General features: G+C 46.8%; 2 protein-coding genes across 2 annotated transcripts in view; both read right to left on the bottom strand.

Moving 5' to 3' along the window:
* Positions 1-1,775, bottom strand: part of LOC107285192 (acyl-coenzyme A thioesterase THEM4-like) — a 2,888-nt gene extending 1,113 nt beyond the window's left edge. The window contains exons 1-3 of the mRNA XM_029283623.1: positions 1,700-1,775; positions 937-1,096; positions 592-607 (exon numbers count right to left, since the gene is read on the bottom strand). Coding sequence (XP_029139456.1) covers positions 592-607; positions 937-1,096; positions 1,700-1,747 — 224 coding nt within the window. The 5' untranslated portion in view covers positions 1,748-1,775. The remainder of the gene's footprint in view (positions 1-591; positions 608-936; positions 1,097-1,699) is intronic.
* A 3,330-nt stretch (positions 1,776-5,105) lies between these two features.
* Positions 5,106-13,015, bottom strand: S100A10 (S100 calcium binding protein A10). Its single transcript, XM_015813376.1, has 3 exons — positions 12,944-13,015; positions 6,345-6,507; positions 5,106-5,464 (listed from the first exon to the last, which is right to left on the bottom strand). Exons 2-3 carry the CDS (start codon positions 6,474-6,476, stop codon positions 5,300-5,302), a joined length of 297 nt encoding a protein of 98 aa, XP_015668862.1. The 5' UTR covers positions 6,477-6,507; positions 12,944-13,015; the 3' UTR covers positions 5,106-5,299.
* Positions 13,016-14,726: the final 1,711 nt, after the last annotated feature.

The raw sequence follows: 14,726 nt of genomic DNA, 5'->3' as shown, positions 1-14,726 counted from the left end.
CAGTCAGAGTTAGATCCCACCCACCCCCCAAGAAACTATACGGAGCTAATCCTCGGGATTTTCAACCAGAACCCACCCCGAACTTTCGACTGCTAAGAGAGGCAGTTATTAAGTCAATGTTGCCCCGTTTAGTGACCTCTCTCGCCAGTTGGTCAGGGAATCCCCGCAGTTTGTTAAATTAGTAACCCGGTGGTTAAGTGAAACTGGCTTCCCACGTTGACGGGAAGGTCACCAAAGGGGGATCACGGGACCCCGGGACACTGCGACCGTCGTAAATAGGGGTCAGTTGCCAAGCGTCTGAATTTTGATATCGCGTGGCCCTGGAGATGCTACAGCGGTCGCAGGTGTGAAAAACCGTTGAAGTCACTTTTTTCAATCCAGTTTTAACTTCAGACGGTCACTAAACGAACGGCCGTGTGTCAAAGGCTAAATGTGCCATTTTTTGGGGGGGGGGATAGCTCAGAGAAACGAAGCTGCCGTTCGCCTGCCACAAATTCCTCTCAGTAAAGTCCTGCACAGGGGCGGATTAAAGATTTACAGAGAGGGGAAAGGAAAGAGAACTAAACCTAGCCACCCATTTTTAAAATTTACGGGGCTGAGAGGCCGGCTGAAGGGAACATGGGGAGTAAAATTTGGAGGGTGAGGCGGGGAGAGACCAAATAATCTGGGTTAGGCCAGGCTGCTCTTTGCTCTCCCTTTCAAAAGGGAAGGGAGATGGTGTAAATCTGCCACAATTAACTCCTTCAGCTCAACCAGGCAGATCGTGTCAGACTGATTGATTACAGGAACACCCAACCACCTTTTTTTTTTTTTTTTTGTGGCTACCCATAATTTCAGAATGATTGAATTTAGGATTATGTTCCAGGGTCACCAAAACTTTAGCCCTGTTTCTGATGGAAGCAGAGGTTGAAATGTGGCAGGCAGGCAGAAGCTTGCCTGAAAGATGATCAGATACACTACTATAAGAGGGTAACTTTTGCCAGCTTCCATCTTTCGTCATCTCCATGTATCGGTTGAACTGCTCCATCATTTCCTGGCTCCAGCTAGGATTGGGGACAGCACGATCTTTACTTTTCTCTATTGCGTATAGCCAAGCCTGGAAACAGAAAGTGGACATTAGAACATGGAACAATAAGGTGGGGACCTTGGAGGTCTTCTAGTCCAACCCCCAACATGGCTTGTTAGTCAACTAACCGCAGAGGGGAAAACAGTGGCCCGGGGAACTTACACCTAACCACTTAAAACAGGCCTCAAAGTTCTGAAGCTCACCTGGCTCTGATCATTTGGAAAAGAGGTATCGGTTTGTGTCACCCACCAAACATGGCTTAGAACAGGGGTGGGCCACTCTGGCCCCTTAACGACCTGTGGACTTCAACTCCCAGAATTCCCGAGCCAGCCCGGAATTCTGGCTCAGGAACTCTGGGAGTTGAAGTCCACAGGTCATTAAGGGGCCGGAGTGGCCCACCCCTGGTTTAGAAGCTATGAAAGCCAGCCTGAGGCGTTACGCTAGAGCCAGTGGAAACAAGCCATGATGCAGATGAGCAGTAAAGTGTGCCACAAGCGACAGCGTTTATCATGCACCACAAATCAAAGTTATTACCCGAAACTAAAAAAAAAAAGAAAAAAAAAAGAGCAAATGTTTTCCGGGTTGGTTAAGAAAAAGATGGATGGACGGAATGCCAATTCTTTTGATACTTACTCCTGAATCTCCCTGTACCTTGTGGGAGAAATGGTGGAGGACCCCCATGGGGGAAACTGTGTCCTGCGTCCCATTTCTAAGGGTCACGGAGCAAGGGAGACCCCTCCACAGCCTGGCCCAGTTTCGCAGCATGGCTTGTGCGATCCACTCCTTGGCAGCAAAATTCAGCGCTTCCTCCGCAGGGAACCACAACGCCACAGAGGAAAATGTCAGCGCTACTTCTGTCAAAAGAATGTGGGTAACAGTTTGAGCACAACTATCCCGGGATCCAGCTTTAATCTGGTTGCTAGAAGGAGACCTGTCTCCCCTCTCAACTTCACTGCCTCCCCCCACCCCGCTTCTGGGTTGTCACGGACTCCACCTGCCATCTTCCCCAGCCCATAGGCCAGATGCAGTGTTTGTGAGCTGATGGGGAACTGTAAGCTCATCTATCTGGGCCACAGCAGTGTTTTGGGGAGGGGAGGCCTGTCCTAAGCCAAAATGGCAGAGGGTATTTGGTGAAGGTCGAGCAGCCTCCTCAGCAATTGAGCAAGCAGCAGTGCTGGGAGGGCATAACTATTGCCAGCTGGGTTTGACCTTCAGCACTTTTCCGGTGTCCCCTTGTTATATTTATATTGATTTACATTTGGTAGACCGGGTGCTCCACCCAACAGAAAAGATTAGATAGATAGATTAGATAGATAGATAGAGATTAGATATACACACACACACTAATAATAACATTAAAAATACGATCCCTGCAACCTTTTGAAGGGCCGACGTCTAGATTTTATTATTGCATATACACAGTTTCCTGATTTCCTATACATACTCTCTCTCTCTCTCTCTCTCTGTGTGTGTGTGTGTGTATGTGTGTACACACATACATACAATTTCAGGTTGGCAAATACACACAAAAATATACACACATATACACACAAAAATATATACACATATACACAGACATATACATACATATATACACACACACACATATATAATTTGAGGTTGGCAAATATACACAAACACACACACACATATATACACACACACATTCGAATTTCTTTTTTGTTGAGTTAAAGAGTTGAATGGGAGGCTAGAATAACTATTTCAAGCTTTAACTGTAATATAGCAATTAAAAAAAACCAAGGTGCATCAACCAGAGTGGTCTGTCCGCAAACAAATTACCACACACACACACACACATATATATATATATATTGGTATACCTATCTATATATCTATCTAATTACAAACACAATATATATGCCCTATACATCATTGTATACATTCCGTATCTATATTTAATTTATATACATATATATATATATATATATATATATATATATATATATATATATATATATATATAATTAATTCTTTGTTAGCAATCCAAATTTTGAAAAACGTATACATATATATATGTATATATGTATACATTGCTTAAAATTCTAAAAACTGAAAGTTGACTCCTGGGTAAATTCATTTCGGGAACCACAAACTGTGAGACCACCAGGAGGTTGTTAAAACCATTAAAAAGGTTTTAATAAAATTTAAAAACAATTGGGTTGGGCCCAATTACGAGGTCTAGGAGTCGGGTGCAAAAGGCACCACTCCTATAAGTAGCCATCCCACCGACTGTTAAACCACCCTGATGATGCTGGCAGGCAGCCGGCGAAAGCTAGGTGTTTTTAAATTTTATTAAAGCTTTTTAATGGTTTTAACAACCTCCTGGTGGTCTCACAGTTTGTGGTTCCCGAAATATATGTATACGTATATATATATATATGCATACATAGCTGCAAATACTCTCCCATTATGACTGTTGCATCTTTTCTACTCGTGCCCGGTTAAATGCAACCAGAATTTCCTTTTTTTTTAAAGGCAGCCCATAGCATCCCGGGGATCCCTGCCTCATTCAAGGGTCGGGCCCGTTTATCAGCGACCGAAGGCAGCAAAATAAGGATTATTTAAATGAGCCCCTCAGTTGGGAAGGCCGACCTCGCAGGGCCGTCGTTCCTCGCGGCGTGACCTTTGAACTCCGACCCCCCCTCAGCCACCCCGCGCGCGACTCACCTCCGTCGCCCTCGCCTCCCGAGAGCAGAATGAGCAGGAGGCGGCGGCGGCGCCGGCTCCTGACGTCACGCGAGGGGCGTGGCCACGCGGCGTTCTCGCGCCGAAGAAAACTTGACCGTGTCTCGTTTGCCCCCCCCGTGTCAGTTTTGAAATCGCCCGCTCCCGCCCAGGCCTTCTTTGGCTCCGAGGGACTGTCAGTCAAGGCGGCCTATCCAATCAGGCGCTGCCCCGCCTCCTCAGTTCCTCCTCCCTTGGCCTTAGAAGTGCCAGTCCGGCCCAACAACGCGCCACTCCAATGACATCTCAGCTCACAAGCGCCGCTCCCCTCCCATTGGACAACCTGAGCGCCAATCTAGCGTGGCGTGACGAGCCACGCTCCAACGTTGCTCATCAAACCTTCATGCCTGACTCATCCGGGCACTTACGTATCCAAGCGGCTTCTCTGATTGGCTCAGGGGAGTGTCAATCGCCGCCTGGGTGGGCCCATCCCCATCCCTTTGCAGAGCAAAAAAAAAAAATGCTTCTTGCTCAGGCTGGAGCCCTTTGCACACGCTCAGAGGCCCCAAACCCTCATTAGCTCAAATACTGGAGACAAAAACAGAGCACAGGGTTGGCTTCCTAAGCCATTTATTTATCCCCATGGAAAATAAAAGATACTTATTTTGAAAGTTTCTCCATTAAAAATAAATCAAATCATTATATAAAATTATTATGATTATAAATCAAATCTCGCCATCAAAATGATTCTGATCCAGGCACCTTTCCCAAAATTATTTTGCAGAGTAGGGAGCTTCCGTTTTCTCCCGCTCATCCATGTTTGAAACTACCTAGCATGAGACACACAATCAGGGTTTGATGCCAGAGCATTGTTACAATACTGGTTACCTTTTTTTTTTTTTTTTTTCCCTTTTAAAATTTTATTATTTTCAAATATAACAAAATATAAACATAAACTTGATGCATATGAATACAGGATATCAGTACGCAAAAGAAAAGATACTTTACGGATAGTCCCGGCTGCCCCCTCTCTGCTTCCCCCTCTTTCACCTACCACCTTCCTCCCACTAACACTCAACCACTCCACCTTCCTCCCCACCCCCTACTTCCCAACCTCTTTCTCAAGCAAATACTGGTTACCTTTGAACGGCCACTAAGCAACCCGTCCTAAATTGAGGAGTTTCGCCTGTACAGTTATTGGAGTTTTATTCCCAGTTAACAATAAAAGAACAGGCACACCAACACACACACAAAAAAAAGAGATATTTATTTCTGAGCCTAGGACACAGCGTAAGGGCAAACGGAAGCGTATTTTTTGGGCGCAAACAAGGTGGTCCGTGTGCGTTTTTCACGATTTTGATTCGGGGTTAGTTTCTCCTGTACGTGGTCAGCTCGGGTGGTCAGGCCTGGGACAACGTGTGCCACTCTGAAGCGGAAGGAGCTGGCTTTGGATGGGGAAGCGGGCAGGCGAGGCGGGCACCGTTGAAGCTCTCCGTGGGCCAAAACGCGCCGTCAGTGCTTGGGAAGAGCCAGCTGGGTCTGCCCCATTCAGAACCTCTTCCCCGTCGGCTTCATTTTCTTGACGTAATACTCGTTGCAGCCGTTGGTCAAGCCGGCAAAGAGGGACAGGAAGCCCTCGAAGCCGATTTTGCCGTCCCGGCATTCCTCCAGGTTCTTCATGATCCGGTCGATGGCCATGGGGTCCTTCTGATTCTAGAGATGGGTTTGAAACAAGGGAGGAGGGAGGAGGGAGGAGGAGATGGTCACGATGGAGAAGGAGGAGATGAGGAGACAGAGGATGGGGAGATGACCGTGATGGAGGATGAGAGGATTATGATGGGGAAGTAGGAGGAGAAAATGAGGAAGTTGGGGAGATGGTCATGATGAAGGAGATAAGGAGATGGGAGATGATTGTGATGGAGAAGAAGAGGAGGAGGTTGAAGAGATGGTCATGATTTAGAAGGAGATGAGAAGATGGAGGATGAGGTGATGATGTGATGGAGAAAGAGGATGGGATGATTATGATGGAGGAGGAAGAGGAGAAGATGAGGTTGAGATGGTCATGAGAAGATGAGATGATCGTGATAGAGAAGGAGGATGGGATGATTATGATGGAGAAAGAGAAGATGAGGAGGTTGAAGAGATGGTCATGGTGGAGAAGGAGAAGAGGAGAGGACGATCACGACAGGAGATGAGGAGAAGATGTGAGGATCATGACGGAGAAGGTGGAGGAGGAGACGTTGAGATGATTGCGATGGAGAAAGAGACAACGATCATGATGGAGATTATGACAAGATGCGATGAACACGATGGAGAACACAATGAAAAGGAAGATGAAACCAATGACCAAGACAGAGGAAGAAGATAAGGAGATGATTACAGTGGAGAAGACGAGGAAGAGGAGGACAAAGAGATTATCGTTGACGACGGTGGAGAAGACAACAAGGAGAGGGTTACAACAGAGGAGGAGGAGGAAAAGGAGGAGGAGAAAGGTTGTCTTAAAGGGGGGGGTTTCCTTTCACAGGGGGCAACTCCTTCCCCAGAGAGGGGTCTTTGGAGGACACCACCCCCCACATCCCTTCTCCTCACTCACCTCCATGTACCCGGGGACCTCTTTTTCCATCAGCAGCCGCAGGTCCTCTTTGGCTAAGTAGTTCTTGTCGCCGGCAAATTTGTGGAAGGTGAGCATGACCGTCTCCATGGCGTGCTCCAGCTGGGAGGGCATCTTGGCGGGGGTCTCAGGGGAAAAACCGAATCTAAGGAAGGGAGGGGGGGTGAAAAAAGAGAAGGCTGGTGGGTCATTTCTCCCCCTTCTGGATCTTGTCTGGAACGCAAGGCCCTCCGTGGGCCACAGCTCTGAGTGTTTGCAACTCCCAGGAGCCCTAACCGAACCCTGAGGGGTAGTCCTCGACTTTACGACGGTTCATTTAGCGTCCGAAGTTATGCCGGCGCTGAAAAAAGTCACCGAAGACCAGTTTTCACACGTAACAGCCGTCACAGCCTCCCCGTGGTCCCGTGATCAAAATTCATGAGGCTTGGCCACCGACTCGTATTTACAACGGTCGCAATCCCCCTTTGCGACCTTCCGACAAAGCCAATGTGGGAAGCCAGATTCACTTAACAACCGGGTTCCTGAGTTAACAAACTGCACCGTGGTCCATGGGGCCGAATCCACTTAACCAATGTCTCGCTTAGCAACGTAAATTTTGGTCGTAAGCCGAGGACGTCCGCAGGAGGGATCCCTCCATCCTTAGATTTGTTCGAGAAGCGCTCAAGGGGGTCACCGGAGGTTTTCGAGAAGAGAGTAGAAAGTCATCTGTCTGAAATGGCGTACCTTCTCTGGCTTGAGCAGGGGGCTGGACTAGAGGACCTCCGAGGTCCCTTCCAGCTCTATTCTGAATTGAATCCACCCTTTTCCAAGCTGGCGAGGCCCTTCCAGACAGGAGAAAGTCCAACTTTTATGCTGCACAAATCTCCTTCTGACTCTGCCCCTCTTGATAAAGGCCATCTGCCGCAGCCCACACACACACATGCACACACACACACACCCCACAACCAGATGACTAATTGCAGACACACGTCGTCTCTCATCCCTCCGGGAGGCTGATCCAGGCATGAGCAGAGTACAAGCCTTGGTTGGGAATTACCTCAGCCGCTCTTTCTCCCAGTGACTCACTGCTTGCTAGTAACACAACCAAGAATTTAGGGTTGGCCTTTCTGGTTGGAAGTTGGCTTTGAAAGGGCGAGGAGGGAGGTGCCCCCCCTTGGTTGCTGCAATGAGTAAGCAAAGCTTTAGTAACTTGGGCACGGTGCCTCTGCTGCAATCCCAGCAGTTATTGTCTTGCCAGCCCTTGGGTGTGTCCCCAACTCCGTTAGTATTTTTCAGCCCTCGGAGCTGCTCTTTTATTGAATGAACTCAAGCCTTTTGCACCAAAGGGAGGGAGAAGTGCGGTAAAAAATAAAATAAAAATAACATTATATATCTCACAAAGCACCCGTTCCTCACCATGGAGATTAAAAAAGCAGAAGGAGGCTGTTTTGCTTTTATTATTATTATTATTATTATTATTATTATTATTATTATTATTATTATTATTATTATTATTATTATTATTATTATTTTTAGTTCCCCTCTGGTACATTTCTCACTGCTGAACGCGGCCGGCCCTAAAGCCCCAAGCCTTGCTCCTCTCTTAGGGACTAGCCACTTGGTTATTTTAAATCTCTCCTTGTACATCAGCTTCAGGACCATCCTTCCCCTGTTTTGGGAGATCCCTCTGGCTAACAATCTTTGATTAAATGAGGCCCGTACTAAGGCACTAAAATCTTAATCTTGACACCTGAGAAAACCAACATTTCATGGGGGAAAAAATAAGCTAGATATTGGTAGATATTTAAATAAGCTAGATCTTGGTAGATATTAGGCTAGATCTTGGTAGATATTTAAATATAAGCTAGATCTTGGTAGATATTTATATAAGCTAGATATTGGTAGATATTTAAATATAAGCTAGATATTGGTAGATATTTAAATATAAGCTAGATATTGGTAGATATTTAAATAAGCTAGATATTGGTAGATATTTAAATATAAGATATTGGTAGATATTTAAATATAAGCTAGATATTGATAGATATTTAAATATAAGATATTGGTAGATATTTAAATATAAGCTAGATATTGATAGATATTTAAATATAAGCTAGATATTGGTAGATATTTAAATATAAGCTAGATATTGATAGATATTTAAATATAAGCTAGATATTGGTAGATATTTAAATATAAGCTAGATATTGATAGATATTTAAATATAAGCTAGATATTGATAGATATTTAAATATAAGCTAGATATTGGTAGATATTTAAATATAAGCTAGATATTGATAGATATTTAAATATAAGCTAGATATTGGTAGATATTTAAATATAAGCTAGATATTGGTAGATATTTAAATATAAGCTAGATAATGTTGATAGATATTTAAAGAAGCTAGATATTGGTAGATACTTAAATAAGCTAAATATTGGTAGATATTTAAATCTGGGGAGGGAGCATTCATGCAATACGTGTGTGTACACCCCCCCCCCCAATTTAAATTTGCCTCTGGACTACGCAACCAGTTACATCCCAAAAGCCTAACATCCAGACTCTCCTGTTTGTTATAATTGATATTTTCACCCCCCCCCCCCGTTTTTATATCCTAGCGAATACATCTATGCCCTTTTTTTTGCAAAGCACAGCCAATCACTCTGCCTTGGGTGGTAGAGAGCTCTTAAAAAGGTACCGAGAATTAAAATTAGGCCTTGGAACTTTGCAAGGGGAGAGAAAGAGAGAGAGAAGGGAAGAGGCTCATGGTTTACATCTCTTGGGCAAGCGAATTCGGTGGTTTCTCCACCTCCTTCATGACATCCACCCGATGGGATTGTAATGGAGTCTCTTTTGGCCAACAGTGACGTTTTTTCCGAGCTTCAGAGGGCTGGGCGTGGCGGTTTCCTACCCAGAAACTCAGAAGTCTGCCTTGCCAGACATGCATTCTAGCCAAGCCCTGGAGACAGAGCGGGCAGTATTTCTAAACAGCCAGCCTTCAAGCCTCTCCAAGGACATCTTGTGAAGCCCAAGCATTTGGGAGGGGGAAAAGAGACAGAGGAGACAGAGAAAGAGCTAGGAGAAAGAGAAGAGAAGAGAGAGAGAGAGAGAGAGAAGAGCTAAGTGAGAGAAAGAAAGAAGAGAGAAAGAGAAGAAAGAAGAGTGAAGAGAGGGAGAGAAAGAGAGAAAGAAGAGTGAAGAGAGGGAGAGAAAGAGAGAAACACAGAGAAAGAAAGAAACAGCAAGAGAGAAAGAAATGAGGGAGGGAAGGAAGGAAGGAAGGAAAGAAAAAGAAAAATAGAAACAGGGAAGGAAGGAAGAAAAATAATAGAGATGGAGAAAAAGGATAGACAGATAGGCAGACAACCTTTATTGACATTTTTTACCTTGGGCACATTAGCACACATTAAAAATGAAATTTTGTTGCTTGCTCTGAAAAGTGATAGATAGATAGATAGATAGATAGATAGATAGATAGATAGATAGATAGATAGATAGATAGATAGATAGATAGATAGATAGATAGATGGATCTTGCAAGCCAAGATTCCTATTTATGTTTATTTACAAACTACAGGCATGCCCTATTTTTGCAAAAATAACGTGCTGGGACGTCAGGATTCTCACAAACTGGATGGAGAGAAAGCAACTTTCCCTCTTCTGAGCCTTCCCAGAAACTGGGAAGGTAGACTGCTCCCAAAGCTGGGGGCTTTATTAATGCAGCTAATCATTTTGCGGGTCTGTGAGCCTCCAGAGGATCAATTGGCTGAATAGGGGCAGTCATGCAAACATCGAAGGCAACATTATAAATAAATAAATAGATCTGGGGCTGGGCGGTCTGTCCGAGCAGCTGAATTCAGCAGCTAAACCCGGGGTTTCCCCCCCCCAATGAATTATCTCAAACCAGCGGCCTGCAAAACTGCTGCTGATTATTATCTTTGGGTTGAATGGGGTGTTATTGATCCTAAAAGACTCCAGGATTGTTTGTCAGAGACCAGGCGCCAAGATCTCTGCCTCGCCGAAGAAATATTCCTAGCTTTTCGACATTTTCCAGCTGAAGGTCATGCATACCAACCAAGCATGCATAATATTCAGCTAAATATTCTCTTTTATTGGCACCCACTGAGTCTTGTTGGTTTTTAGGGACTGTCCCATTTTCAAAGACCAGTTGGTGAGGTTTGGTGCCCCTGCTGATTTCTGTCCCAGGTAGATTCCACCCTGAATCGGCCTTGGAAGGCACCTTAGAGGTCACCCAGTCTAACCCCGGCATGGGGCGAATTCTAGAAAAGTGTCAAAACTTAATCCAGCAATTTGTTTTTGGCATGGCTGCAGAAAGGAGGGTATAGTATAAATGAAATTTAATGTTTCTGTTTTCTACTTGTAGTCTAGGGTGAGGGGTTCCCAAACAATATTAAGCCTATGGTGGGATTTTCAGCTGGTTGGGGGGAACTCATGGCCACCAGATGCTGCCCTAAGCCATGAGCTCAAATGGCTTCTGAAAGAGCACAGAGTGGAAATAAAATTCCTGGACCACCTCTGCCCAAGTTGGACAGTTCAGGGGTGTCTCCGTGAACAGGTGCAGTCTACCTTACAGCCCTCAATTGGGGAAGCCAGCTGCAAGGCGAACAGGGAAAGTAGCAGCTTGATCTAGCAAGGCGTGGCAACCTAAGGTGGAACCTCCATACCTAGAGGCAGTCTACCTTGAGGAATCCCCAAGGAAAACTCTAGGCTGGCTCGGAGAAGCCGTTTCAGCTCGCTTTTAAGTCTGGAATTTGGGTGGAACCTCCGTACAGTGTGACAGTCTACCCCTAAGAAACCCCAAGTAAAACTGGAGCCTGGATCCAGCAAGGCGTGGCAAGATGGAGCTTCCACGCACAGCAGCAGTCTACCTCTTGAGAACCTCCAAGGAAAGCAGGAGCCCGGATCTAAGCCAGGCGTGGCAACCCCAGATGGAACCTCCACGCCCAGAGGCAGTCTACCTCTGCAGAAGCCCCAAGGAAAACTGCAGGCTGGCTCCCAGAAGCAGTTTCAGCTGGCTTTTAAGTCTGGGGCCTCTCAGCCCCCCCCCAGAGCCAAAAAAACCACCCTTGCCAAAGAAAATGCGACACAGAGTCACTTTCTGAGGTCTTCCAAGCCCCACCCAACCCGTTTTTCTAAAATGGGGAGGGGGGGACAGGGCTGGGTCATCCCAGATGGAGGGAGCCTCTCAGCTGACTGATCTGGCCTTGAGCCATTTTATGTGGGTCATAGGAAAGTCTGAAGAGAGAAACACCCTGGCGTTCACACCGTTCGATCTGGTTTCGCCCATCTGTTGGCTGCAATTCACCTGCTGTTTCCTGCTCTTTCCCCCCCCACCCAAAAGCTTTCAACTTGACAGTTTTACCAGCCACCTCTGGGTGAGCCCCCCCTTCCCCTTCCCCTTCCCCTTCCTTCCATCAGATCACAGCAAGAACTTCAAAATCAGCCTATACCCACCCCGAAACTCAGGCCATCCTCCAATTCCCCAAACCTTGCTATTAACAACTTTGGAAAACTGGGCAAGCGGATTAAAAATAAAAATAAAAAAAATCCAGAAGCTAAAATTGTTGCAGCAGGGAAGGTCCCAAGGAAGATGTTTTGGGAAGAAAAAAAAGCAGCGTTTTCAGCCCCAAAATACCTTCCCCCACCCACCACCACCACGCCACACCCAAATTCAACCAGCAAAAAAAAAAAAAAAGAGGAAGAGGAATTTAAGTCCCTTGCAACGTAAAACGTTGGGGTAGGGAGGGGCCCAATGCAGAGGAGAAATTCATAATTGAACTTCATCATTGGAGCCTCAAAAGCGCAGTTGGGGTGGGTGGGTAGGGGTTCACCTCGGTGAAAACCTGGCGCTTCTGTTCCCCTTAGGAACACTGCGGACTAGCATCTTGTCTATTGCACACCTCCTCTGCAACTCAGGGAGAGCTCCCCCTGGAACCGATCCCGGGGAGGCCGAAAAAGTTAAAACTTAAGAGGCGATGTCCAAATCCTGTTCTTAAGGGCCTTTCTACAAACAGACGCCTCTGCAGGATTTCGCCTCCGGCAGTTGGCCAATGTATTGGGGGGGGGGGAGGCGCGCGAGAGCACTGCCGCTTGCCCAACACAGGGTGGCATTCATCCCCCCTCCCGTCCCCCCAAAGAAAAACGCCTTTCAAAAACACCCCACCCCACTCCAAATCCGTTGGCAGCGTTGGGCACAAGGCGGACCCCCCCCTCATCGGGAGGGTGTTTCATCAGGACAGCCGGGCACACATGTACGCAGTGCCCCCCCCGCCGAGGGCCACACCTTGAGCCAGAAATGCGGCTTTTCCGAGCCCCAGCGCCCAGCCCTGCGCCGGTTCCCCACTTCTCCCCAAGTTCCTGCAAAAAGACGCAGAGATGGGGTCCCCCACCCCTCTCTATCCATGCCTCCTCCCCCTCCCCTCCCCAGACACTACCCCCCCAGACACACTCTGTGTTTCAGGACCCAGAAGGCACAGCCGATTCTTTTTGGGGGGCTCCCCGGGACAGCAGCGCGCCCTGCTTTTACGCGCGCCGCGCTTTTACGCGCGCCCCGTTACGCGCGGCGCAGCGGAGAGACTCACCCGGTGAGCGAGCTGCCTGGAGCAACGGCTGGCAGAGGCAGAGTGAGGCTGGCCGGCCACCGCCTCCGCAACTCTCGCTGGGCTGGGCTGGGCTAGGCTGGGCTGGGCCGGGCCGGGGGCGGAGAAGCCGGACTCACATCTGCAGACGCTCGCGCGAGAAACCAACCTCTTGGAGACGCGCCAAAACTCTGTCTAACTGGGCGTCGGACCCTTAAAAGAGAGGTTCTTTCCTGGCCGGTCTCCGCGGGGACGGGGGCATGGCCTTGGGTTGGCTTCCGAGTCTAAGTTACAAATTAAAATGTAATTAAAATGAATTTACATTTTGTAAAAAAAGTCTCCTCTTGGTTTCCCATCCAAACGCTGACCTTGCTCCAATGGGAATATCATGGTTTATCTTGCTTTGCTACCAGAAGCTGAACTGGGCCCCAGACTCAACCCCCATTTAAACCAATGTTTCATACGGGTATAAATAACTTGAAAATAAAATGAAGGGAACTGGCATAAAGGGGAAAAAGAGGATTCTTCTCTTTCCCCCATCAAGAGGTTACAACTGTTCTGCATTCTTTGTTTTCTTTTCCCTAACTTTTCCTGCCCTGCCCACCTGTTTGTCCTCCTCTGCATTCCTGAATTCCATCCTCCAAATACAAACTCACGTGTTATTCTTGGCTGGCGGCTCCCTCTGTATTGTTGCCTGCACACACCCTGCTCAGACATTTAGAGGAAGGGGGGAGAGGCATTTTTTGAAGGGTGCGGGGTCAGGAAAAAACAGCTGGCCTTCAGAAGTTGTGGGTCACTGGAGGCATTCAAAAAGAAACTGGGCAGCCATTTATCCAGAATGATATAGGGTCTCCTGCCTGAGCCGGGGGGGTTGGACTAGATGACCTCCGAGGTCCCTTCCCACTCTGTTCTTCTATGATTCTGTAAGGGTCTCCTGCTTGACCAGGGGCCTGGACTAGAAGACCTGGAGGGTCCCTTCTAACCTTGTTATTCTATCATTCTGTTAAGGGTCTCCTGCTTGAGCAGGGGGTTGGACTAGATGACCTCCGAGGTTCCTTTCAACTCGATTCTATTCCATTTAGCAGGGCACCCCCTACTAACAAATGCAGTTTGCATTACCTGGATGCAGGAAAATCCCTAATCCTGTCTGTTCTTGGTTCCTGGTCTCCCTCAAAGGGTGACCCCCCCAACTTCCTAATATTATAGCCAGCCCAAAAATATTTCTCTTTTTAGTTTTCTAGAATGCCGGTTTGTTTAATTTGCCATTCAGAGTCACCTTGAAGGGCGAGAGGGAGGGCAAATAAATTTGATAATTAAATAAAATAAAACCACTTAAGATTTAATTTATAGCTGTATGGCTAGCTTAACAACTGCCGGGGTTCCCTTGACGTCTCAAATGTCTTAGCAACAGAAACGTTGGGCTGTGGTTGTGGTTGTGAGTCCAGGACTACTTGCTGAGACCACCTGGGCAGAACAAAGAGGAGAGGAAAAAAAAAAACAGAAAAAAACCCCTTCCTTTGGCTTGTCTGACTGGCTTTTCAAGAAATCTTACAGCTGCCTCGTTGTTGTCGTAACGAAAAAGTTCACGAAACTTTTCAGGAATGAAACGGTCCTGGAAAAATGGACAATATTCCCTGTTAGGATCTCTTCCGGATGTTCACCTCGCAAACTTCCAATCCTCGCCACTAAGTGTGATAAAAAAAAATATTTATTTACAAGTAGTCCTCAGTTGAGTAGCCTTAACTCTGTAGCTAAGTGAGGCATTTGTGAAGTGGGTTTTGCCCCA

This window comes from Protobothrops mucrosquamatus, unplaced genomic scaffold (genome assembly GCF_001527695.2).
Source record: "Protobothrops mucrosquamatus isolate PMUCROS unplaced genomic scaffold, P.Mucros_1.0 scaffold154, whole genome shotgun sequence".
Classification (NCBI taxonomy): domain Eukaryota; kingdom Metazoa; phylum Chordata; class Lepidosauria; order Squamata; family Viperidae; genus Protobothrops; species Protobothrops mucrosquamatus.
The sequence above is the reverse complement of the archived record's forward strand: the minus strand, read 5'-3'. Positions and strand labels throughout refer to the sequence as shown.

Excerpts from the sequence above, each read along its gene's own strand:
- S100A10 (XM_015813376.1), bottom strand. The coding sequence starts at position 6,476 with ATGCCCTCCCAGCTGGAGCACGCCATGGAGACGGTCATGCTCACCTTC. Across the intron at positions 5,465-6,344 it reads AGGTCCCCGGGTACATGGAG|AATCAGAAGGACCCCATGGC; the intron begins GTGAGTGAGGAG and ends ACCCATCTCTAG.